Source organism: Equus quagga, chromosome 13, assembly GCF_021613505.1.
Source record: "Equus quagga isolate Etosha38 chromosome 13, UCLA_HA_Equagga_1.0, whole genome shotgun sequence".
In the NCBI taxonomy this organism is placed as follows: Eukaryota; Metazoa; Chordata; class Mammalia; order Perissodactyla; family Equidae; genus Equus; species Equus quagga.
The window spans coordinates 94,889,462-94,913,649 of NC_060279.1; the positions used below are offsets into that span (position 1 = coordinate 94,889,462).

Below are 24,188 nucleotides of genomic sequence, written 5' to 3' on the forward strand. Positions count from 1 at the left end.
ACCTTCAGGGAGAGTTCTGGGCTATGGCTCCATCTCCCATCACAGGCCCTGACTCAGAAGTCACTTGTTGGGTCAATGAGGGCCTCTGAGGTAAGGATGCCCCTCTCTCCATCCCCAGGACTGCTTTCTTGTATTTCTGCTCCAGTGTCTTTCCCTTCCTTCCCTGGCAGCATTAAAACATGTTCTATCATCTCTAAACACACACATAAAAACAACTTGCATCAAGCTCCCTTGAATTCTCTCTCAACCTTTTTATAGCTAAAGGCTTGTGGTACCCATTGGCTCAGTCCTTTACCTTCCACTCCCTCCTCAACCCTCCACGTCTGGCTGCCTACCTCCCATGGCCCTCCAATGGCTCTGGACAAGGTCCCTGAGGACCCACCTGCTCATTGCTGAGGCCTGAGGTGAACAGTCCTTATCTGAGGCAGACCACTCCCTCCCGCCTGACAGTCCCTTTGCTTTACATCCTCTTCTTTCCTGGTTAGATTCTTCCCTCTCCAGCAGCTCCTTACAACCCTCCAGGACTCACCATTCACTGCTACTTCTTTACTGGGGACCATGGTCCTCCGGACTCTCTCTGTCCTAGCCTGCTTGTCCCATCTGCCCACTCTTCCTGGACAGGTTCTAGTCCTTCAGCTCCAGCCAGAAGTGAATGCCCAGCCTGCTCTCTTGCCTCCTGCTGCCTTCTGGATGTTCCCTTGGATTGTCTCGAAGACCTTTTGATCTCTCCATGTGCAAAACAGCCCTCAGCACCTCTTACCTGCCTGGTACACAACTGAGCCTCCTCCCATAAAGAGACAGCCTCCCTCTCCATCTGCTCCCCCAGCCAGACCCAAGTGTCATCTTCGTCCCCATGCTCTCCTGTAATCTCCACTCCACCCTCAATAAATCCTATTCATCCAGCCTCAGTTATGGCTCTTGGATCTGCTCCACTCCTACTCCTGCTCCCCACCCTCATGGGCACAGCCTCAGCCCAGGCCTGGTCTTTCCTTGCCCCCAGCTTCCTCCTTTGCCTTTGGGGCTTCAGTCTTGCCCTTTTCAGTCCATCCCCCAATGTCCCAGCAGGCTCTTCACTGCCGTGAGCTGATCCTGTCCCTCCCTTGCTCAAAGCCCTTCTGTGGCTCCCAAAGCCCTCCACTTATAGTCCAAATTGCACTCCAGGCCCTTCAGGATCTGCTCCTGACCACTCGGGGCCCCTCAGTCCATTCTCTACTTTGCACCTCATCTTCTGGCCAGGAGAGGCCTTGATCACTGTCCATTGGCTCTCACAACATTGTTTCTTCTGCCTAGCAAACTTGTGCTCATCTTTTAGGGTCAAGCTTGGATCACCTCCTCTGTGAAGCCCTCCTTGACTACCACAGATGGAGCCCTTGGGGGCTGTTGACAGCCTGTGTCTGGGTGATCTCTCCCTGCCCCTCCCCGAGTCTCTTGAGAGTAGGCCCTGGATAGAAATCATCTCTGCTCCAAACCCAGGACCTACAAAATGGCAAGGCCTCAGAGTCTTGGTTGAGGGACTGAGTCACTGTCACAGCTGGGGCTTCTAGTATCGTGGGTGACCAGTTGTTTCTGGTTTCCTGTTAGCTTTGCTCCAGTTCTATAGGGAGTGTGGGTTTTCTTTCCTGGGTGGGTGCCGGGGATGAGTTTATAAAGCGAGGAGTTGAGAACTGAGAGTCCTCTGGCACTCTACTTGATTAAGTTTGAGGGGGAGGTGGGTCATGTTAGCAGGGAAGTCCAGTCCCTCGCCACCCAAGAATCCAGGGCCGCAGACCCCTCCTTCAGACTCAGAAGTTGGGCCCCCAGCCTTCTACTCTCCAGTCCCAGGTTTCTCAGTTCGCAGCAGCAGAGTCCGATGCTGCCCCCTGGTGGGCGAACCCCTACTCTATTTGAGAGAAGTCAAACTAATTAAATACTTTATTTACAAACAAAACCAAACCGACCAGCAAGGTAGGGCCAGGCCCCCGCCCCTGCGGCGGTCGGTGCAGCAGTAGAAGGCAATGGTGGAGTGCAGGTCCAACAGTCTCAGGCTGGTTTGTGTGCGTGTTCCCTGCCCCCGACCCCCACCCCCAGGCCAAGGTCTCAGCTTTCTTTCGGTCCTCGCCCCGCCCACCTTGCAGTCCCTGACGTAAGGCACAGCTCGTCCACTCCCGCCCGGCCCTAAGGAGGGGCCAGATAGACCAGCAGCCCCTTGTAGGGGTCCCTGATGCCCACCCCAGAGCGCCACCAATCCTAGAGCACATTCACTACCGAGGCCCGCGCAGATGGGAACAAGAAGCTTTTAGTGTCGCCCTCCCGCAGCCCCCGTCTCCCCGCGCAGTCTGCCTCGGTCGGCAGCTTAGACCGGCAGCGGCAGCGGCAGCGGCAGCGGCGCCGTGGACGCCGCAGGGCCGGGCGGAGTGAGGATGAGGCGGATGCGCTCCATGCACAGATGCGAACAAGAAGCTTTTAGTGTCGCCCTCCCGCAGCCCCCATCTCCCCGCGCCGTCCGCCTGGGCTGGCGGCTCAGACCGGCGCTGCGGCTGCCGGGGGGTCGGGCGGAGCGAGGATGAGGCGGATGCGCTCCACGCATAGCGCCGCCGCCTGCCTCGTCTCCCGGCACAGCGCCGCCAGGCTCAGGAAGCCGTGCGGCAGGTCCTCCACCACGCGCAGCGTCACGGGCTGGCCCAGGCTGCGCAGCCGCCGCGCGAACATGACCGAGTCGTCCAGCATGGGGTCCAGCGCACACGCCTGCGGGGAGTCGGGGGACACATGGACACGGGTGGGGGGAGGAGTTAGAGAATGAGTTTAACTGGGCTCCCTGGCCTCTACCCAGCTTCTCCCTTCCCTCAGAGATCCACCGTCTCTCTTTCCCCTTCCCTGACTCTCCAAGCCCAGTGGCTGCCCCATTGCCCCTTGGTGCTCAAGACTGCAAAAGAAAATGGCAATCCTGACTCCCTTCCGTCCTCCCTTTGCCAGGCCTTCTCTCCTGATGGCACATCTCTTTCTGGGCTTCCTACCTCTTCCCCCTCCCGGGAGTTCTCTTCCCCAGGTGCGCCTGGACCCCACCCGCCCCACTCCTGGCGGATGCAATGTCCTGGTCTGGCGCTTACCACGATGTGCACGGGCGGCAGGCTCTGCAGCATGCTGTCTGGTGCCAGCAGCGGTGACATGAAGGGATTCTTGGCGATGGGCGACGAGTAGAGGGGTATCCGTGTTGCGCCCTGGCTGGAGCGCCTTGGGTGGAAACCCTCAGGGAAAGCGGCCCCCACGCCGCGGCTTCTGTCCTTCGTGCTCATCTCCTCTTGGGCTTTAGCCGCTTCAACTGTACCCTCTGACTGAAGTAAGAAGTTGACATCCGAGGGTGTGGAGGAGGCAAGTGTCTCTGCCGACAGCGACAGCTCGGGGTTTTCCGATGTCTCAGAGCTGCCCTTTAGGCTCAGGTCATGCAGTGTCAGGCTCTTGAGGGAGTCTGTGCCCAGAGGGCCCTCAGGCTGGGCCAGTGCTGCTTCAGACACGCTGCGCCGCATTGGCTCTGGGAGAGGAACAGGGTCAGGAAGCTGGCCAGATACACCTGGCTCTGCTGGTTGGGTATGTGGGTGGCTGGCAGGGAAGGTCATGGGAAGGGCTGTAGCCTCTGGAGGAGGAGCTGCATCCTAGGGCTGTGGAGGCCTAGAGTGCTCCCCCAGACTCCTTCCTTGGGGATGGGTGGGGAGCTCCAAGTGCCCCAGGCTGCAACTCTTAAGGTGGGGGTGGAAGGAGTCATTAGGTCTTGGAGGTGGAGCTGTGTCCTAGTGGAGGGGGGTGTGTGTGTATGTGACTGGGAAGGTTAAGTGCAAGTCATTTTACCTCTGGGAGCCTCAGTTTCCTCCTCTGTACAAAAGGGATAAAAATAGTCCTTATCTCACAGGAGGTGGTGAGGACTCAGTGGGATAAGATACGGGATTAGGTACTGCTACTCTCTGGGAGGTCATGTCAACATTAAGGTTTTATTACCAGGCCTGGTGCCCTGTTCTAGCTGCCTCCCTGGCCCCAGCGTGAGACCCAGCCAACTTTTTATGGCCACTTGACACAGAAGGTATGGAATGGATCAAAGTGGAGTAGTGATGGCTTCGTGGCCACGTGGCAGGCCCACATGACTTGAAAGGAGGCTCTGTTCACAGGGTGCTAAAAAGAGTCTTGGGGATATATTAGATTCCCAGGGAACCTACACCTGTAGCCACATAGATCTGCCCTCCAAATTTCCTTTGTGTTCTTCAGTTTTGTCCCTTCCCTTGGAGTAACCAGGCAAGCAAGTACTCAAATGATGCTAAAGATGTGTGTCTGGCCGGCTTGGTGTGCCTACCTTGGCCTCAGCTCCACTAGTTTTATCAGACCCCTGCTGCTTACCACTAGGGCCAGGACCCTACATTTTTTAGTTTTTTCACTTGTCTTTATAAATCCATGAAGGCAAAATGCAAGGTGATATGAGAAGAACTGCATAAGTGCATCATGACCCAGAAGGTCACTGGGACAGAACTGTTGACTAGAGTCACAGGGCACAGCCAGTCACAGGTGCCAGAATCTCCCAAGAGCACCTACTGTGTGTCAGGTATTGTGCTGGGTGCTTGACAAAGAGGCGCATGCAGTCCTTACAACAGCCTTATGAGGCAGGTACTCTTACTGCACCCATGTCACAGAGGAGCAAAGCAAGGCTCACAGATACCGATATTTGCTTACATTATCCAGCAGCCAGTGAGTACCTGGTACCATAAGGAGCTAGACTGACATGTGTGCCTCTAGGGGCCCACTTGTCACCATATCCTACAAGGAAAACCCCAGTGCTCAATGGTCCATGTGCCTAAAATTCAAATCCCTTTTAATTGTTTTTGTGTGTAGTTTGTATCTATTTGAATATCCTAAAATGAAAAACTTAATTTAAAATAAAACACCCAATTGGAATAATTTTCTGAATAATAGGAACTGCATTTACTTTTGAACATGCAATTCCTATTACTTAGGAAATAATGATTTGCTAGAGATAGAAAGTTGGTTGGTTGATTGTACTTCAAAATCCTTAAGATGTTAAAAAAAAGGTGGGGGAAAAATAGATCCCTGGATGGAAGTGATTTTTGGTTGCCTGAGGGTCCTGCCACCCACCCAAGGCTGGGAATCTCCTCCACTTCCTGAGGTCTGTCCATTGTGCTAATCTGGCCACCCCAGCCTCCTAGGCCAGCCCCTAGAGGTGGGTATTACCCCCACAGGCGTCTGTTAAAGGTCTGGAAAGAATCTAGGAGGGCTGCACTCCCACCTGAGGGCCTAAGGGCTGGTGTTCTTGGGAGTGAGAATGAAGACATGTGGTAGGCCTCTGAGTCATTTCCCAGGGTGCCTTTCTGGCAGAGGCTGTTTGGAAGGCTAAATCCTATAGTTCCTAGGACTCTGAGATGACCTGGGGGACCAGAAGTCCTAGGTTTTCCAGATGTGGGTTGTAGTGGCAAATCAAGATATTGTGGTAGGGACCAAGGATGGATAGGGGGCAGAACCCAAAGGTGATCTCTGCTTCCCTGTGTGCCCAGGCCATGGCCCCTTAACTCCCCCAAGACTTCGGTGTGCCAGGCTGTCCTTCCTGGCCACTGTGGATGGGTTTATGAGGGGAGGGCTTCACTCACCCACCACAGGAACCAAGTTGGTGTGGGCCTTGTGCTTGCTCAGCTCCAGGAAGGAGTTGAGCCATGAGGAGGCATTCAGGCGCAGGTCCCGCAAGAGCAGAGCTGTGTCCCGCCGCACCAGCCCCATCATGCCCAGTGCCTTCTGGTCCGAGTCGGAGTGGTCCTCTGTCTCCCCACCTGTGGAGTGTATGTGGGCCTGAGTTGGTCTCTTCTCTTTCTGGGCCCCTTCTCAACACCCAGAACTTCAGGTATCTGTGTCCCCAGGGACCCAAGAATATCTGAGCGTTTCAGTAGAATCTCAGATTCCTCTCCTCAGCCCCTCCTCCCTCAGACCCAGGAGACTGGGCTGTAGCCCCTGTTCCTGCAGGACCCAGGCATCCAAGTACCACCAGGCCCCCAGGTCTGTGGGTGTGACCTTACCAGCATAGGCGCTGACACACTTGGAGAGCACGCTGAGGGGCAGCAGGGGGTCCATGAGGCTCAGGAGGCGGGAAGGAGAGGCGGTAGACTGCAGCATTGTGGCCGGGTAGGCTGCCATGATGCCATCTGGCACCCGTACTCCATAGGCTGCTGCCTGAAGGGATACGGTGAAGCAGAGGTTCCCGCCTGCACTGTCCCCTGCGAGACATATCCGTTCGCCTGTGGAGCCTGGTTTGAAGGAGGGGCTTGGTCACGCCTGGCAAGGAGGAACTCGAGCTCTGGGCCAGGAGCCCTGGGCTCTCAGACCTGGGGCTTGGGGGCCCCAAGCCTGAGGTCTAGCCAACTGCAATTTTAGAGACTGGTAGACTGAGGGAAGGATTTGGACCCATCTGGAGGACAGTGGTCAGAGGATCAGGCCGACTTAGGACATGGAGGGGCCCAGAGATCAGGAAGCTCTGGGGAAGCTTGCAAGGCTGGAGGTCAGAAGCAAGGAGGGTGGGTGGTAGGAAAGGAGAGACTAAGGGCCATTTCGGGAGGGAGGGGCATCCAAGGCCAGGAGATGGAAGGCCAGGGTTCAGGCTGACAGCACAGAAGGGTCACAGGCGTGGCCCTGCCCTGCTCTGTGCCTCCCAAGATGTCGGAAGTTAGAGGTCAGAGGAGCTAGAAGAATGGGCTGGAGCTGAGCCAGTGTAGGACAGCAGGGATGGAGAAACAGGAGGAGGAAAGACAAGGTCAGAGGAGATGGAGAGGTGGAGGGGATGGAGCATCAGGGCTGGAGTGGGGGAGCAGGAGGCACAGGAGGAAGTGGTTGAGATGGAAGGTCGGGTGAGCAGAGGGGCAGTGGGGGAAAGCGCTGAGGCAGAGATGGAGGAGAGGGGTAGGGGTGGGGGTAAACATGTGGCAGAGGGCTGGGTGGTAGGCGATGGAAGGGGAGGCTGCGGTGAGAGACTGAGGCTTGAGCCACTAGATGGCTCACTCCCCCTGCAGTATGAGGTGGGGGCTGAAGCAGGCTGGATTAGGAAGGGGGAGCGGGTGTCAGTGAGGGGCTGGGATTCACCGAGGAGGGCGCAGTGCTTGACGGCCCAGCAGTAGGCGTAGAAGCACTCCTCCAGCGCACGGGGGAAGGGGGCCTCGGGGGCCAGGGAGTAGTCGATGGAGAGGATGGGGGCGCCCAGCTCCTGGGCCCAGCTCTTGAGGTAGGGCTCGTGGGATTTGGAGGTCTGGGCCACAAAGCCGCCGCCGTGGATGTGCACTACGAGGGACCGGGAACGGGGTGCCTGCTGGGGACGTGGCCGCAGTTCCAGGCTCCGCGGACCCTCGGACTTCACCAGGCTGCTGAGCTCCTTACTGTCCTGCAGGGTGAGGGAGGAGGAGGCGGGTGAGGCTCTGGTGGCCTGCCTGTACTTCACCCCACCCAGTGGATGTGCTCAGAGACAGGAGCGGGTACGGGTGTGAACAGAGAGGCGAGAGGGTGTCTGGGGGTAGGTCCTGGGGAGGGGACTGCCTATGCTCCTTGGCTCTGTACCTGCTACTGGCTGAGGCTAGGGCCTTACCTGTCCTTCACGCAGGTCGTAGGAGATGAGCCTGACGAGGACAGGCCCGGGGCCTGTGTGGGCCAAGGCGGGTGAGATGGTGACTGTGAGTTTGGGGTCAGCCGTCAGTGGCATTTCAAAGGCCTCTGGTGGCAGGCTGAGCAGGCGGCTTACCCTCACGGTGGCCGATGCCATGTTTGCTAGAGACTGAGGGGAGGGAACAGTAGGGGTGCTGGGAAGGGGCTGCTTGTAGGGGTTTCCCCGACACCTTCCCTTGGACCCCCCAGTCTTTTCCCTCATGTGCCATCCCTGGGCCTGGAGCCCTGCAAAGACCTGAGGTGGCCTGGGTTGGGTCTCTGGGCCTCAGTATCCCCATTTTGTAACAGGTTGGGGCTCTCATTGGGCCCTATGCTCACCGATAGCACCTCAATCTCAGTGATATTCCAGAAGGCTTTCCAGAAGTGCACGTCTAGGTTCTGTGTGATCCGCTCAAATTCGGCCCCACGCAGCTCTGGGTCGATGGCAAAGCGGCCACTGGTGAAGAGGGAGCTGGCAGTCACACCTGGGGGTGGGGAGGAGCGTCAGGGAGCCTGGTGGGTCAGGCTGCTGGGGCAGGGGTGGGGAGGAGGGACAGGTGGGGAGGCGAGACTTCATCAGGGCCTGGCCAGGACTCACCGAGGCCCGTCTCATTGCGTTTGTAGTGCTCCCCGAAGGACACCAGCCCAATGGAGATGGTCTGCAGGAATGGCCGGATGGCGGGTGTGAACTGTGGAGAGATGCCGCTGCGTCACCCAGTGCCCAGGAGAGGAAGAGGGGCCAGCAGGAGTGAGGGGCAGAGACGGGGAGGGGGTATGGCGCAGTCATTCAGCAAACACTTAGTGAGCTCCCACTGTGTACCAGGCACTGCTCTAGTGCCTTCATGGTGCTGATGCTGTCGAAGGGAAGACAGACAATAAGCAAATAAAGACATGCCATATAATGTCAAGTAATGACTAATGCTTTGAAAAGACAGTAGGTGGAGGGGACACAGTGACGACAAGGGGTCAGGCTACTTAGAAGGGTCTCCAGGATGGAACTTGAGGGATCCGAATGAAGCAAGGGAAGGCTATTCCCTGCAGGGGACATAGCAAGTGCAAAGGCTGTGAGGCGGGTCGGTGCTTGGTGTGGAGAAGGAAAGCTAGAGGCCAGTATGGCCAGAGCAGAGTGAGCAGGGGAGAGGGCAGGGGGTGAGGTCAGAAGCAAAGGGACTCACACAGGGTCTGAAGAATTTGGGTTTATTCCAGACGTGGGGTGGAGTCACCGAAAGGTTGTGAGCTGAGAGTAAGATGATGCAGGGATTTCCTAAAAATCAGTGAGGACAGAGATGAGGTGAAGCAGGCAATAGGGACCAGTTAGGGGCAGCAGAAAGACAGGTGGAAGATGGTCAAAGACAGATAGGGCCAGAGATCTTGAGGCAGAAAGACAGTCAAACGGGGAGACACAGTGTCTGAGAGAGGAGCTGGGCAGCTAAGAAAAGACAACAGGGAGACAAGGTCAGAAAAAAAGCCACAGGAGGCTGGGCAAGGGGCCAGCAGGGTTCTTCTGTTCATTCAACAAATACTGGCCTAGGTCCTGCTGCGTGCTAGGCACTGGGTGGGAGCAGGGGCTGAGCGAGATCCAGACAGGAGGCCTCTGCCCTCCTGGGGCTGACATTTTACACGTGGAGGCTGTCATGCAACACAGCACACCTGGGCCCTCACAGGGTAGCTGTGAGGCATAGCCCTGCCCCTGGCCAGGGGCCCAGTGGGCCATAGAGCACAGGGGTGCCTGGCCATTGTGGCTGGGATGCTGGCTCTGGTGGCCCCGGAATCTCTCTCCTGTGACTCCAAGGTCATGGCCGGGACACAGGCAGGAGCCAACTGGCCCAGCTGGGCTGATCAATATTTCTGGGTTTAGCTTAGGTGAAGGGAAATTCCCAGGAACACCCAGGCTGGATTGGTGAGGACAGGCTGCCCTATGGGGAAGTGTGAAAAGGTGAGGTGGGATGGAGGCTGAGAGGCTGCCAAATTCAGCTGTCACTAAGGTGGGGGAGGCCCAGAGAGGGTCTGAAGGGCTACCGGGCCACATAGCTCCAGCTACTCCTGCTGGGGTTCCCTGATATGGCTAGTGACTGGAGGACCCGGCACTGACCCCAGACAGAAGCAAGTTAGGCCTCTGCTCTGAGCCTAGTGCCTCAAGGCCCCCCAGTTCTGAGTGCCCAAACTACTTTTCCTATGAATCTGAAGGCCTTTGGGCTGCCTCGCTGTTGGTGCTGAGATGAGCTGTGTTTCTCGAGGCTGGTTTGGGGTGGCTGAGGGTAGGAGAAGACCTGCAGCTGGGGGTCCGGGCCCTGGTTCAGGGAGGAGAGGGACCACAAATAAGTCTTCCTCACTGTCACCAACTCAGATGTGTTCCTTGGCCCTCTCCACAGCCTAAAGATTCTGATTCTACAGCTCCTCAGGTGAGTCAAAAAGCCCAGCCACGGGGCTGGCCCAGTGGTGCAGTGGTTAAGTTCGCACGTTCTGCTTCTCAGCAGCCCGGGGTTCCCCGGTTCGGATCCCGCGTGCGAACATGGCACCGCTTGGCAAAAGCCATGCTGTGGCAGGCGTCCCACATATAAAGTAGAGGAAGATGGGCATGGATGTTAGCTCAGGGCCAGTCTTCCTCAGCAAAAAGAGGATTGGCAGCAGTTAGCTCAGGGCTAATCTTCCTCCGAAAAAAAAAAAAAAAAGCCCAGCCAGACCTGGGGCAGTCCAGCAGCTGTGGGCCCTCTCCCCTTGAACCTCCATAAAATGGGGCTAGCACCCTTCCTCCCTGCCTCCCATGCCTCCAGTGGGATGACTAAATGGGGCGTGCTCCTATCGATGGGCCTTTGAGAACAATACTGACTATTCTCCTAGCGTCTCAAACTTAAATGACTTCAGAGGCCAGACAGGTCCCAAGAGTGAATGAATCTCCTGAGTGTAGGATGATGGAAAGGAGTGGGGACTTGTGCAAAAAGCTATGCCAGGTAAAGCTTGCTTACTATGGTAGATTTGGCCTGGGGGCCACAAGTTTGAGACCCCCGTGTAGCTCTGTCTGAGCCCCAGACAGCTTCCCCTTTGTGATTCTGCAGTTTTCTGAATCCAATAATACTGACTATTGGGGTTATTCTACTGTACTATTGGGCCAGGTGAGGGACCACTGGGTGCTTTCACCATGGGCCCAGAGGGACAGGGCAGGGGGCTCACCTGGAAGCCCAGGCAGCGGCCGTAGAAGCAGCCCTTGTGCAATGTGACGTACTCGCGCAGAAAGTCTGCGATGAGCCGTTCATCACCCTCGAAGAAGAGCCTCCCCGGCTGGTTGGTGTCCAGCAGGCGCTGGGCATAGTAGGCCAGAGCGCGGAGCTGGGTGAGGGCGGCCAGGTAGGCCTCGAGTTCTGCCAGGTTGTGGCTGGTGCGGAAAAAGATGCTGCGGCGGTTGGCAGCCACATAGCGTGATTTGTGCAGCAGGTGCGCCAGGCAGCAGCGGGCTGTGTGCACCAGGCTGCGGAACCCGTTGGCCGGCGTCTCTGCATCCAGGTCAAAGAGGTGTGCCTTGCCCAGCAAGTGGCCAAGGGGTGGCTCCAGCCCCAATGCCTGCTCCCGGATGCCAGCAAAGACATCCCACAGCCGCCGTGCTGTCTCCCCAGGGCCTTGGCTCGAGAAGAAGGCCATGTTGTCCTCTGCCAGAGTCACCAGCGACTGTGTCATTGTGCGCAGGTCCATGGTGTTTGTGAGCCGCGAGGCTGCGGGCAGGTGGGGAGGCATATTAGGCAGGGCTGGATCACCCCTTGCTCAGCTGGGGCCCTTGGGTCCATGAGTCCAGGCTCTGCCCTCCTCCTCCCTCAGACCCAGGTGTCAGACCCCAACCGCATCCTTCAGACCCCAGGGTGGAGTCTAGGGCCTCATCCCCTTCCTTCCTCAGGACCCATGTGTCCAGGTACCCAGATCCTTTCTCCCTCCTCAAGAGCTAAGAGTTCAATCCCTCAGCTCCCTTCTTCCTCAGACCCAGGAGTGCAGGCCCCAGACCCTTCTTCTTCAGGCTCCAGGGGCTCCTGCTCTCTTATTTGGGACTTTTACTGGCTCCCTAGCTCCAGTATCTCGCCTACAATCCAGGAGTCTATCTATCCCTCTTTCTTCCTTCAGGCACCCAAGAGTTTAGCCATCTGTCTCCATTTATTCTCCTTGGGCCCAGGACTCCTTTTCCTAGGTTCTGAGAAGTATGCATCCCCAGTTGGTCCCCTCTCTCAGGACCTGGGAGTTCCAGGCTCCCATTCCACCTCCTCTCAGGCCCCAGGTGTCACCCATAAGCCCTTCCCCTCCACTAATATTTGGGAGAGTTCAGCCCTCAGCCTACCCATTCCCACCTACCTGGTGGTGTCCCAGGACCCTGGTCCCAAGCCCAATTCCTAAACCCAGGAGTTCATAATTCTAGCCTTACTTAAAACTGAGGAGTCACTCTTGCCTCCCTCCTAGTCCCTCAAGTCTGGCTGTGGAATCCCCTCCAAACTCCAGCTCTTTCCCTATTCCTCTGATGGGTCCCCAAAACTTGGTCCCACTGCTCCCTCAGCTGGTCCCCTGGCCTTCGGGCCTGTCCACTTGGCTCAGATTGCATGGGCCAGCCCTGTTCCCCTGCCTGCCACAGCAGCACTTGTTGCCGTCGTTAACCTTGAGCTCACTCTGTGCCAGACCTGTGCTAAGAACTTTGTGTGCGTTTGCTCATTCAGTCCTCACTAACCCTCTGAGACCCAGACTGCCTCGGTTTAAGTTTCAGTTATTGTCGGTAGCATCCCCATTTTATAGGAGAGGAAACTGAGGCCCAGAGGTGTTAAGTAAGGAGTTGAAGGCTGCATTGAAAGTGGCAGAGCAGAATTCAAACCCAGATCTCTGGGTCCAGAGCTGTTACTTAAGCTGGTCTTCCTCCCAGGGCTCTGGAGGCTGGGCCTCTAGCTCTGGCTTTCAAAAACTTGCCCTGGACTAGGCCCGACTGTCCACACTTGAGGGTCCCCGGTGATCTTTCCTCTGGGATCCCCATCCTGTCACCTAGGTCTTGGAAAAGCTGCCCTTGCCCCCCTTGGTGAGGATGCTGCCCTCTGCTCCAGAGATTCTTCCCTCCTGAAGCCCACCCAGCACCTTGCCTGGCTTCTGGGTTGATGGCTCCCTGATCCCCCAGAAGAAGGTGTCTCCTCTCCCTTCCAGGCCCTGAGGTTGGCAGCAGCCATTCCTGTCTCCTAGCTGGCCGTGCACTCACCCCTCCCAGGCCTCTTCAGAGCTCTCCCGGGCTGGGACTGCTGACTGTGGCTAGTGCCAGTAGCAGCCTGGGGCATAAACCCAGAGAGGGGCCCAGCCTGCTCAGGGTGTGGCCACCCATTCCACCTCCCACCCAGAAAGGACAGTGAGAATCACGTGCTGTAAACAGCTAACGGAGCCCAACTCCCTGCCCCCTCTGCCCGCTCCCAGCCCCAGCACAACTGGGAGTCCTTGTCCCAGGCTCCTCTGCCTTAGAACCCAAGAGTCTGGGCCCCTAGCCCTCTCCTTCTTTGGACTCAAGAGTCCAGGCCCCTGGCCCCTCCTCTCTCAGACCCAGGGGTCCAGGCCTCTCCTCCCCCAGACCCAGGAGTCCAGGCCCTCAGCTCCTCCTCCCTTAGGACTCAGAAGTCTCAGCCCCCGTCCTGAACAAACTGTCCCCTCTCACCCAGCCAGGCTGTGCTCCCTCTCCCCAGGGTGAATTCAGGGAGCAAGGGCCTACTGATCTCCACTCCCACCCCCTCAGACTGGCCCTGGCACAGCCAGCCCCAGCTGTTAGGGGGAGAGAGAGGGTAGCTAGCCCTGCCTGTCCCTCCTGGGAGGACAAAAGCCGATTAAGGACAGTGCCAAGCTTGGCTAGGGGCCTAAGCCATAGGTCCTACTGTGTGGTATTTTCACACTGGGGATTCAGTACCCGCCACTCACCCGGCACAGGCCATCCTGCTGTGACTCTCATCCCCACCTCACATATGGGGAAACCGAAGCCCAGAGAGACACTTCCCCTCTGTTAATCCGTGTACTCCTTGCCTGGCCAGCTTTTTCTCACCCTTCAGACCTCAGCTTGTCACCTGAAGAGACATTCCCTAACTGCTCCTCCCCATCTAAGATACCCCCCATCTTTATTTTCTGCCATCATACTTAGTTCTTCTTCCTAGAATTTTACACAATTATAGAATTTTAGCAATTATCATTTGTTTGCTTACATGTTTGTTGTTTGTCTTCCCCCAGGGGAGGAACCAGGCTTCATGGAGCTATGAAGCTTATAGGGGGTGGAGGTTGGGCTCTTTTGGAAAAAGAATATAAAATCACAAACACAAAATTAGGTACAGGGCCTTGGAAGGGGCCTGTGCAAATGAGAGGCCCTGAGGCCTCAGTGTCATTTGCTTGGCTGTAGGTGAATCCTCCTCATCTCTCCCCCTTGAATGTCATCCCCACAAGGGCAGGGGGTGGCCCCAGGGCCCACTGTGGGGCCTAACACAGAGTAGGTACTCAGCAAATATTTGAAGAAGGAAGGAAAGATTGAAGAGTCAGTGGGGGCAGAAGCAGGTGGATGGGGGCTTGGGAGAGGACTACTCCTCCCCAGGGAAGACGGACATATGGACAGACAGAGGCCTCTGGAGGCAGTGCTAAATGGCTGTGACAATGGAACACTGGCCCAAGCCACTTGCCCGGTGATCCTGGATGAGCGTGGTTTCCTCATCCGGGAGTCACACTTGGCCATCCTGCCCACTGAGGCAGGAGATGAGTTTTGTAACCAGGACTCCATGGGTGGCATTTTCTGCACGCGGTTTGCTTTGTGGATCTCATTGGCCTCTCTGGGATGTATACTGCGCCATTTTTCTCTGTGGCACGTATCACCCTCTAACACACATCCAATTTATTATTTGTGTTGTTTGCTGTCTCCCTCACTAGATTATAGGCTTGCTGAGGGCAGGGACTTTGTTTTATTCACTGCTGTACCCCTAGCCCTTGCATGGTGCCTGGCGCAAGCCAGCATGTGGTATTTATTGCATGATAGACTGTGGTTTCCTACTTTATGAAGCCACTGTCATTTACTTCCCCTCTGTGGGGTGGGGATCTTTACTGAAGATGAAGACAGAGAAGACTTGGACAGAACAAGTAACTTGTGCAAAGTGGTGGGGAAGAGGCTGGATCCCAGGCCCTCATGACTCTAGGGTCCTGCCTTTTGCCCTGTTCCAGGCGGCTCCCTCGGGGCTGGGCCGGGTAGAGCCAGGAGGAAGAGATATTGAGGTTGCCAGAAACTTGCTAAGAATCCCAGGCAGAGGGCACTGGGGCAGGGGCAGGCCCATAGGGCCATGGGCGAGGACTGGGGCAGAGGTAGGGCTGAGAGATCCTGCCACCTGGGCACCAGCCCTGTGCCCTAAAGAGCGACTAGGCAGTTGGACACATTGCCTGGATTTTGGCCTCTGGGGACTGAGCAGGGGTGAGAGGCAGTGGGGAAGGAAGTTGGGGGAGGATGGAGGAAGGGCCCAGTGTGGGGTCTGGGAGGGGCAAGGGTTCTGAAGGGGAAAGGCCTGGGGGGCAGATGTAGGAGGGGGGCTTGCGAGTGTAGCCCAATCCCTTAGTGTGTGCATAAAAGAGCAAACATTGCTCTAACTGTTCTTCTTATTGCTTCACATGTCCCCACAACCCATGAGGTCAGGACCATTATCACTCCTTTTGGTAGAAGAGTAAACTTGAGACGCAGAGGTGACAGACTGCTCGGGGTCACAGAGCCAGCAAGGATGGCACTGCTTGTCTCTGCTGTGTTTCTGTGTATATCTGAGTGTTGCTCCTTCTCTCTGTCACGTCTCAGCCATGTCCTTCCTGGACGGTCAGATGTGAGTGTATCTTTGAGGTTCACACCGATGTACATATGTAGGTACATGTCCTGCCTAGTGTTTGTTCTGGCCTGTTTGTGGGTGGGTGTGCCGACATTTTTCCCCAGTCTGTGTGTTTTTATGTTTCTCAGTATGTCTAAAGGCGTGTTTGTATGCATGTGTCATCGCCTGTGTGTGTTTCTCAACCTGTGAGCATATCCGTGTCTCTATTTCTCTTGGCCCGTGAGATTTTGTGGCCATGTGTTTGTATGAGTATGGACATATACATTCATATTTGTGCATATCATGGTCCCTGGGTGTATGCCCGCGTGTGTGTGTATGTGGTGTAAGCATCTCTCCCCATGTGCTCAAGCCAGAACTCATGGCATCATCCTGGCCACCTCCCACCCCCATCTAATCCATCATGAAGTCCTGTTCACTCTGCCCCTAGAAACCTCTGGAACCTGGCTCTTCTTCCCACCCCCTCAGCACCCTCATCTGGATGATTGTAACAACTCTGTGTCCCTGATTTTGCCCCCTTCAGTCTCTTCTCCACACAGCAGCCAAGGGATCTTTCTAAAACATAAATCCGGTCACACACTCCCAACTCTTCAACGCCCCTATCCTTGCTCTCAGGATAAAGCCCCAAACCAGGTACAATCTGGGCCCCTTGCCTGACCAGCCTCCTCTCTTCCTCCCCTCCCATGCTGAGCTCTTTCTGAGCCATAATGTGCCACTTCCATGGGCCTCAAGGTCTCTGTCCATTCTGTCCTCTTGGCCCTCCCTGCCCCCCTTGCCCAGCAGTCAACCCTTGCTCATTTTTGGGTCCAATGTCGCCTCCTTGGGAAGCCTCCCTCTTACATTTTCTCAGGGTTTTCTCTCTTGTATTTATCACAGTTTATAATTATATCTCATTTGTGGGGTTATTTGAGTAATGTCTGTGTCTACAGCTCAATGTGAGTCTGTCCTCACCACCAAGAGCCCAGGCCTGGCATAAATAAGCATTCAGTGAATGTCTGCTGGACAAATATGTGCAAATGGAGCTTTTTGGGTCCAGAATCAAGGTTGGGACACACAGCAGTTTTGAGCTCACATACTCCCTACCGTCAGGAGGCTGGGGGTGGCCATCTCTCTGCCCTCACTGGTCAGATACGGAAGCCCAGATGACTGGTCCCTCAGAGCTGCAGTGTCTCATCTGGGAAATGGGGTAATCATAATGACACTAGCGGCATCCTGGCATCTGGTTACTGGCAAGATCAAACTGATGACTAGGACTGCTCCAGCCAGCCAGCCTGGATGCCTTTGGGGCAGGGGCTGGGTCTGAATCAGGAAATGATGGGTGAATCTCAGGAGCTTGGGGGAAGGAGCCTCTGTGAGTAGGTGGGTCCATGGGGTTGTGAGTAGGACTGGCTCAGTGCTGTGCAGGAAGCCCTACCCAAGAGGATTTTGACTCCTTACGACAACCTTAAGGGCAGCACAATTATTAGTATCCCTGTGTTACAGTTCACACCTTCCTTCACTTATTATTTCAGTAAATATTTGAGTGCCTATGTGCCTGGCATACCAGGCTCTGGAAATGTGGGGTAAACAGCCCTGCCCTTGGTGAACTCACTGTCTAGTGGGGAGTAATAGTAATAATAACCTCCACCTCTCCTGAGGGCTTTCTGTGCGCCAGCACCAAATGCACTACACTCATTCAAACCTCACTAGAGCCCTACAAATCAGGTATTCCTATCACTATGCCCATTTTATAGCTCAGAAACTTGAGGCAGGGAAGGAGGGAGCCTGTTGCCCAGTGTACCACAGATCATAGGCTGGGGAAGCAGGTCTCCAATATCCAAGGTCTTAACTATGGCCTGTAATGCCTCTGGGTACACTGTCCTGCTTGTGAGGCTGTCTTGCTGTGTGACAGTAAATGCCCTTGGGCCCCAATCTGAGCTCCAAGCCTGTCTGAGCCTGCGTGTGTGCATCTGGAGCCAACTCCAGTTCTATCCTTGGCTAATAATGCAGCCTATGGCTGGGAGAACAATGAGTTTGGGGTCTCTGGGGCCCCGGGGCTATGTCAGTTGCTTTCCTCCACAGGAACTTCCCATAGGTCCTCAGTTGGACTGACAAATACTCATAACTGAGCAAGGACTTAATGAGAGCCCCTGCCTGAGGCTTGCAGCATCTCTCTTGGTCTGTTAGTCTTTCTCCAGCCTGCTGAGATCTGCAAATAATGTGACACCCTAGGGAACCCAGGTGTAAGCCATCCCTTTTCCCCAGGGAGGGTGTGCAAGTTCAAAGCCGACCCAGGGCCCCCTAGTCCTAGAAGGACTCGGGGTTAGGAAGTTAGGCACCAGGGGAGCGGGTCTGAAGCAGGTGGTTTGACAACAATGGATGAAAGGACTGAACTAAGGATGGGAGGAGGGGGCTGTTTTGAGTCGTATTGGCCTCCTGGCATCCCCTAATACGGAGCACCCCTTCCACCTACCTTTCCCTTACTCACTCCTAAACTTTCTGTTTGGGCAACAGTTTCAAACCTCTTCCCCATTATCCTTTCAAGAGTGCCAGAAACCTGAAAACCGGCGCTTGAGCCATTACCCATGTGGGAAACACTGAAGGCAGGAGTTGCCAACGGTCACACAGCGAGTACAGAGCGGGAGCGAGAACCCTGGTCTAGTACACTCGCATTCTGGACTCTATTCTCAAGATGGTACTAGGTTCTCCGGTAATCTCTATGCCTGGAGTCGGGGTTGGAGGAGTAATCTGCTCTCACATCACCCCCTTCTCACATGGATCATCCCCGCACCCCCCGCAGGGCGGCAATGGGCCAGCCCAGGGGCTCCCCCACTTCTCATGGCAGTGGGTCAGTCCACTCAGTCCCCAGTTCCCCGCAGGATGTCCAAGGTTCCTTCCGGGCTGCTGCCGACCCCAGCGCGCTCACCTTTCGCCTTGCCTTTTCGCCACCGTCGGCGGCTACGGGTCTTGGACCCCTTTTTGGTCTTCTCCGAGGCCAGGGCCTCAGGGACCCTGGCGTGCCCCGTTTCCATGGCGGACTCCATCACCTCTCCGCGGTCCCCGCGCTGGGCCAATTCCAACCTCTAGGCCCCGCCCCGAAGGCCAATCCTTGCTACACTCCACCGCCGGGCCCCCATATCACCCAATCCTGGGCTCGCTCCTCTCTGGGTCCCGTCCCCTGAGCAATCTGGGCCTCACTCCACCGCCGGGCCCCGCCCCCAACCGCTAGGTCCTACGGCCTGGCCACGCCCCCTCAAGCATATTAAAGGGCCCCAGACCAAAAAAAAAAGGCAGCCCTGGAGGCGGCGAAAAGCGTCCTCCGAGCAGGACTAGTGGAGAGTCCCGTGGGGGTCATTCCAGCAGGGAAGCCTAGATGTTCTCACGTGCTGACGCTCAGCATCGCATTCCACTCACCTTCCCACGAAGGGATCCTACAACGCGACCCAGCCCGCCCGCTGGTTTGGGAGAGTGGGGCGCCGCGGAGCCTCCGCTTGGGGGTGGGGGGAGGGCTAGGTCCTGCGGCGATTGAAAGCCGGGGCGGGGCCCCAGCGCTGGAGGCGTGGTTTGCCTGCCCGCCGGTTGAGGAGGAAGCCCCGCCTTCTCCTCCCGCTCTTTGTCTCTTAGTTCTCTCATTGCTCTTTCTCAGGGTTCTTTGCTTTCTCCCTCCCCGCGATAATGGTAAGGGAGGGGAAGAATACTCGGCGCCTGCGCGCTAGCCCCAAGCCGCGTGCCAGCCGCCGGGAGGAGAGGCGGTAGAGGGAGGGCCGTGTGCCTGCGAAAAGGCGGGAAACAGGTGACGCTCGAGGCTCGCGCATGCGCACAAAGTCAACTGCGTCTCGGGCGCCTGAGGGGAAGCGGCCCGGTCTGTGGCGGCGCTGTGGAGAGGGCGTCTCTCGAGACCTGGTTCTGGAGGCGTGAAGAAACAGCTCTTCATCGTCAGCGCCGGAAAAAGCAGACCGGCGACCCTCTTTGCCTCATGACCCTCCTCCCTGCCGTCCCAAAGCCGGCGAGCAGCCCTGAGAGACTCCCGTTCCGACTTCTCCTCCGCCCTGGGAGACGCAGCCCTTCCGGGAGGACAGGCCTCCGCGAGAGCAGCATGGCGGCCTGCGGACTCGCCCGACTGGGCTGCCCTGTTTGCCCTCAGGCCGCTTCAACAAGGGACCCCTCTGTCCACGGATGGAACGTGCGCGCCTGCCTTCTGCATGGCGGGCTTCTGAGCCCAGGGAAGGAGGGTCGGGGCCTGAGCGGGGGCTGAGCCTGCACCGCCGGGCCCCTGCCCGCTTCGGAGGAGGGGAGGGAGAGCTGGCGGCCGCCGAGTCCTGGCCCGTCCCCCCCTCCGCTGCCCCCTCCATCCAGCCCCGACCTTGCCCGGACTTTGGCGGACCCCACAGCCCCTCTCTCAGGCTCCCTTCCTGAGAACACCCCCAAGGCCATGAGGCCTGGCTGGCCTGCGACTCCCCTGGGGGGCAGCCTGGCCGGGGAGCGGTGTCTTCCTGGGAGCTCAGGATCCTAAGTCAGGACGGAACCCCCAAGGGTAAGGGTCCGCGTCAGCCTGTGTCGCCAGTGCCTGTGGCGGTGTCTGCACAGGGCTGTGCTGGGTGGTTTGGGGACGGATGGGTGGATACTGGCAGGAGGGCAGCTTCCCTGGTTTCCTGGCCCCCAGCCCAGAGCCCTTGCCCACTTCTGTGTGATTGCCCCCCAGTCCTCTGTGGGGGGCAGCCTGGTGCAGGGGAAGAAGTCCCACCCTGGCTTGGATCCTGGCTGGGCCGCTTCCTCACTGCGCGGCCTCAGGCACAGCCTTCTCTTCTCTAGGCCTCAGCTTCCTCATCCATCACTGGGGCTGGGGCTCTTTGTCTGGCAGGACTGGGGAGGGATCACCCGGGCTAACTGACGTACTGGTGGTCCTTAGTACCCCTGACTGAATGAATGACTGTCCTGGGAGGCTCCCTGTCCCCCAGGCTCACACTCACCCGTGTGTCGGTAGTGTCTGTGCTTCTTGCTGGGGCTGTTCTTCCCAGGTGCTGATGTCCCACCGTATCCTGACATCACTCCATAACCAGACTTCCCCTTGAAGACGAGCTTCATTTCCTGGGCCACTGTCCCACCCCTTGTGGATGGTGAATCGGATCCTGATTGAGACCCCGAATCTGATTCTGAATCCAGATCTGTGACCCACTCAAAGCGTGTCTTCCACCCTGAGGCTGGTTGCTGTGAAGACATTTGGTTCCATTCTGATAGAAATCCCCACTCCATGAAAGATCCCTGCTGGGATTTGGCTCCCTGCACTGGAGCTGTTGGCTGGGCAGTAGGGACTGACTGTCCTGGTGTCTCTTGGGACATAGATTCAATCTGGGCAGGTGGCCCATTTTGGGGTCCATGTCTAGGCTGGTCTGGAGGTGTTGATCCAGCTTCTCGCTGAGCTAGAGGTGGCTCTCCTGGGCCAGATCCTGTCTGGGCTGCACATCCCTCTCTCAAGTGTGGTTCCTTTTGACTTCTAGATTCTAGTCCTGGCCCAGGTCTCTGCTGCAAGGCAGCTTCCTGTTGAGCGAAGTGCACCCTTTGTGTGGGAGGTGATTGCTGTGGTGCAGGCTCCTGTGGGGCAAGAAATTCCTGCAGCAAAGCATTTTTTTGTTGGGTTCTAGGCTCCTGCTGGGATTCAGCTTCATGTTCAGCAAGGGGCTCCTGCTGAGTGAAGGGCATTTGCTGTGAAGCAGGCTCCTGTTGGGTGTTGGGTCCCTGCTGAGTCTTAGATGCTGGCTGGGCTGTGGGTGCCTCTTCTGGCCCAGGCTCTGGCTGGGTGATTGGTGTCTGGTGTGGCTCAGGTTCCTGGTCAAGCCTAGATACTGTCTCAGCACCTGGCTCCACTGTTGTTATTTCCCTCAAGGAAGATGTTGATCTCCCAGGCCTCATCCTTCTGCCCCTCCTCCCCGGTGCCTCCCTACTCACAGATCCCTCATTGGTTCCTCATGATGGCATCTCCCTTTGGGTTCCACTCCTTCATCCTGACATCCCTGGTCTTCCTTTTGAAGGCAGTTGGCAAGTGGGCCGACCACTGCTGGCCCCCACTCCTGTGCCAAGTGATGCACTTGTGTGCCTCCTGCTGTGGGAGGAGGGATTAGGGACAAGAGGAGGCTGTGTGCCTATCACTCTCCTAACAGAGGGGAGGGGCTTGTCCTAGTGTGTCATAAATGGGGCCCCGCCCCACTCATCACTCAGTTAAAATGTTTTTTTCTCCTAAGGCAAGCATGCCAATTTAGTCGTCTGTTTCATCCGGGATGACAGAAGCCAGATTCTGGATGAGCTTTCTGTTTTTTTCTCCCTTTCTGATGTTTGAGGAAAGGGTCCTAGGGGGAGGCAGTCTCTATTCTGTTGTAATAATCTTTTCTTCTTTATTCATTCTTTCAAATGCTGGCCAGTTTAATTTCCTTATATTATTGCTTTGATCATTTCACCCCCATGTTACAAAAAAATGACATCCTCCCATTTTTGTAGCTTGAAGTCCTTTTAAATGGTATTTGAGATCTTCCACAGCATCTCTCTAGCCTTGAACTGTGGTTCTGCATGTGTCTTCTATACTACATTGGAAACTCACAGAGCATAATGACATTAATGATGATGATGATGACAATCATAAATACTAAAGGTGTTCTAGGAAACTGTGCCAGTTATTGTTTTTTTAAACCTATATTATCTTAAATAAGACCATGTCTGATTCATTGCTATACTTGCTTTCTTTGCCCCATCTAGCTCTTACTCTGGAAGGATTTGTTGAATGAGTGAAAGAAATAGTTGGGCTGTAGAGGGAGAGAGAGTGAGGGTGGTGGTGGGGAGAAGTGTGTGTAGAATCTGGGGAGGGTTTGGAGTGGACAGGGTAAAGTGGATCATCTGGGTTGAATATGAGTTGCCAGACCCCATTTGAAAGAAATGATTTGGATTATTTACATTTAAAAATATTTATTGACTTCTGTTTCCTACTTGCCTGGTTGTATTTTAGGTCAGTTGGGATTAGCTAGGAAATCGGGGTTTCCTGGTTTCTTTCAGATAATTAAGCTTAAGCCTGGGTAAGGGGCGGGCACAGGAAAGACTGGGAGGGAGGAAAGCAATAGAGGGAGCAATAACCTTGGGAAAATGCTTTTTGAGGCCACTGGAGTGGAGACAGGGAGGGGGAGCTTGAGGTGGGAGAAGAGCATCCTCTAGGTGCGCTCACTGCCTCTTGACTGAGAATGTTTCATTGGGAGAGTGGGCTCTCAGAGCTCCTACAAAGGCAGAGCGAAGCTTGCTAGCAGACATCATTTGAGAAATTGCTGGCAGGCTCTGGAGCGCTTGTTTGGCTTCCTGTGGTGCCTTTGGTGCCCTAGGGTGAAAATAAAGGGTAGAAACTAGTGTTAAAAACATTTAAAAAATTTAAACCACACATCTATGGACAGCTAATCTTCAATAAAGGAGCTGAGGGCCTACAATGGAGAAAAGAAAGTCTCTTCAACAAATGGTGCTGGGAAAACTGGACAGCCACATGTGAAAGAATGAAAATTGACCGTTCTTTTTCACCATTCTTTATTTCACAAAAATAAACTCAAAATGGATCAAAGACCTAAAGATTAGGCCTGAAACAATAAGTCTTCTAGAAGAGAATATAGGCAGTACACTCTTTGACATCAGTTTCAAAAGAATCTTTTTGGACACCGTAACTCCTCAGACAAGGGAAACAATAGAAAGAATAAACAAATGGGACTTCATTAGACTAAAGAACTTCTTCAAGGCAAGGGAAAACAGGATCGAAACAGAAAAACAGCCCACTAATTGGGAAAAAATATTTACAAGTTATTTATCTGACAAAGGGTTAATCTCCATAATATATAAAGAACTCACACAGCTCAACAACAAAAAATCAAAGAACCCGATCAAAAAATGATCAGGGGACATGAACAGACATTTCTCCAAAGAAGATATAAGGAGGGCCAATAGACACATGAAAAGATGCTCATCGTCACTAATCATCAGGGAAATGCAAATCAAAGTACACTAAGATATCACCTTACACCTGTTAGAATGGCAAAAATATCCAAAACCAAAAGTGACAAATGTTGGAGAGGTTGTGGAGAAAAAGGAACCCTCGTACACTGTTGGTGGGAATGCAAACTGGTTTAGCCACTATGGAAAACAGTATAGAGATTTCTCAAAAAGTTAAAAATAGAAATACCTTATGACCCAGCCATCCCACTACTGGGTATCTATCCTAAGAACCTGAAGTCAGCAATTCTAAAAGTCCCATGCACCCCTATGTTCATCGCAGCATTATTCACAATAGCCAAGACGTGGAACCAACCTCAGTGCCCAGCAACTGATGATTGGATAAATAAGATATGGTACACACACACACACACACACACACACACACACACACACACACAATGGAATACTATTCAGCCATAAAAAAGGACAAAATCGTCCCATTCACAACAACATGGATGGACCTTGAGGGTATTATGTTAAGTGAAATAAGCCAGACAGAGAAAGACGAACTCTATATGACTCCACTCATAGGTGGAAGTTAACATATAGACAAAGAGAACTGATTGGTGGTTACCAGGGGAAAGGAAGGGTGGGGGAAGGGCACAAAGGGTGAAGTGGTGTACCTACAACATGACTAACAATAATGTACAACTGAAATTTCACAAGGTTGTAAACTATCATAATCTTAAAAAAATTTTAAAAATTTAATTTTTATGA

At 55.1% G+C, this 24,188-nt stretch overlaps 3 protein-coding genes across 8 annotated transcripts in view; 1 reads left to right on the forward strand and 2 right to left on the reverse strand.

Annotated features, from left to right (window-relative positions):
- The window catches only part of LOC124251347 (carcinoembryonic antigen-related cell adhesion molecule 1-like), a 1,036,279-nt gene that overhangs the window by 626,555 nt on the left and 385,536 nt on the right, over positions 1-24,188 (forward strand). The gene's annotated exons all lie outside the window — the stretch shown is intronic.
- On the reverse strand, positions 622-18,954 carry LIPE (lipase E, hormone sensitive type). 6 transcript variants are annotated; one of them, XM_046684075.1, is made up of 10 exons: positions 18,873-18,954; positions 10,822-11,357; positions 8,249-8,339; positions 7,990-8,135; positions 7,595-7,780; positions 7,099-7,393; positions 6,042-6,269; positions 5,622-5,798; positions 3,087-3,508; positions 622-2,724 (listed from the first exon to the last, which is right to left on the reverse strand). In XM_046684075.1, exons 2-10 carry the CDS (start codon positions 11,335-11,337, stop codon positions 2,500-2,502), a joined length of 2,286 nt encoding a protein of 761 aa, XP_046540031.1. In that variant the 5' UTR covers positions 11,338-11,357; positions 18,873-18,954; the 3' UTR covers positions 622-2,499. The 6 variants fall into 6 exon arrangements, with proteins under 6 accessions (XP_046540031.1, XP_046540028.1, XP_046540033.1 ...); XM_046684072.1 differs by lacking the exon at positions 18,873-18,954 and adding an exon at positions 18,385-18,823; XM_046684077.1 differs by lacking the exon at positions 18,873-18,954 and adding an exon at positions 13,842-13,865.
- Positions 20,099-22,103, reverse strand: LOC124251353 (hormone-sensitive lipase-like). Its single transcript, XM_046684103.1, has one exon. The coding sequence runs from the start codon at positions 21,366-21,368 to the stop codon at positions 20,364-20,366; it is 1,005 nt and encodes a 334-aa protein (XP_046540059.1). The 5' UTR covers positions 21,369-22,103; the 3' UTR covers positions 20,099-20,363.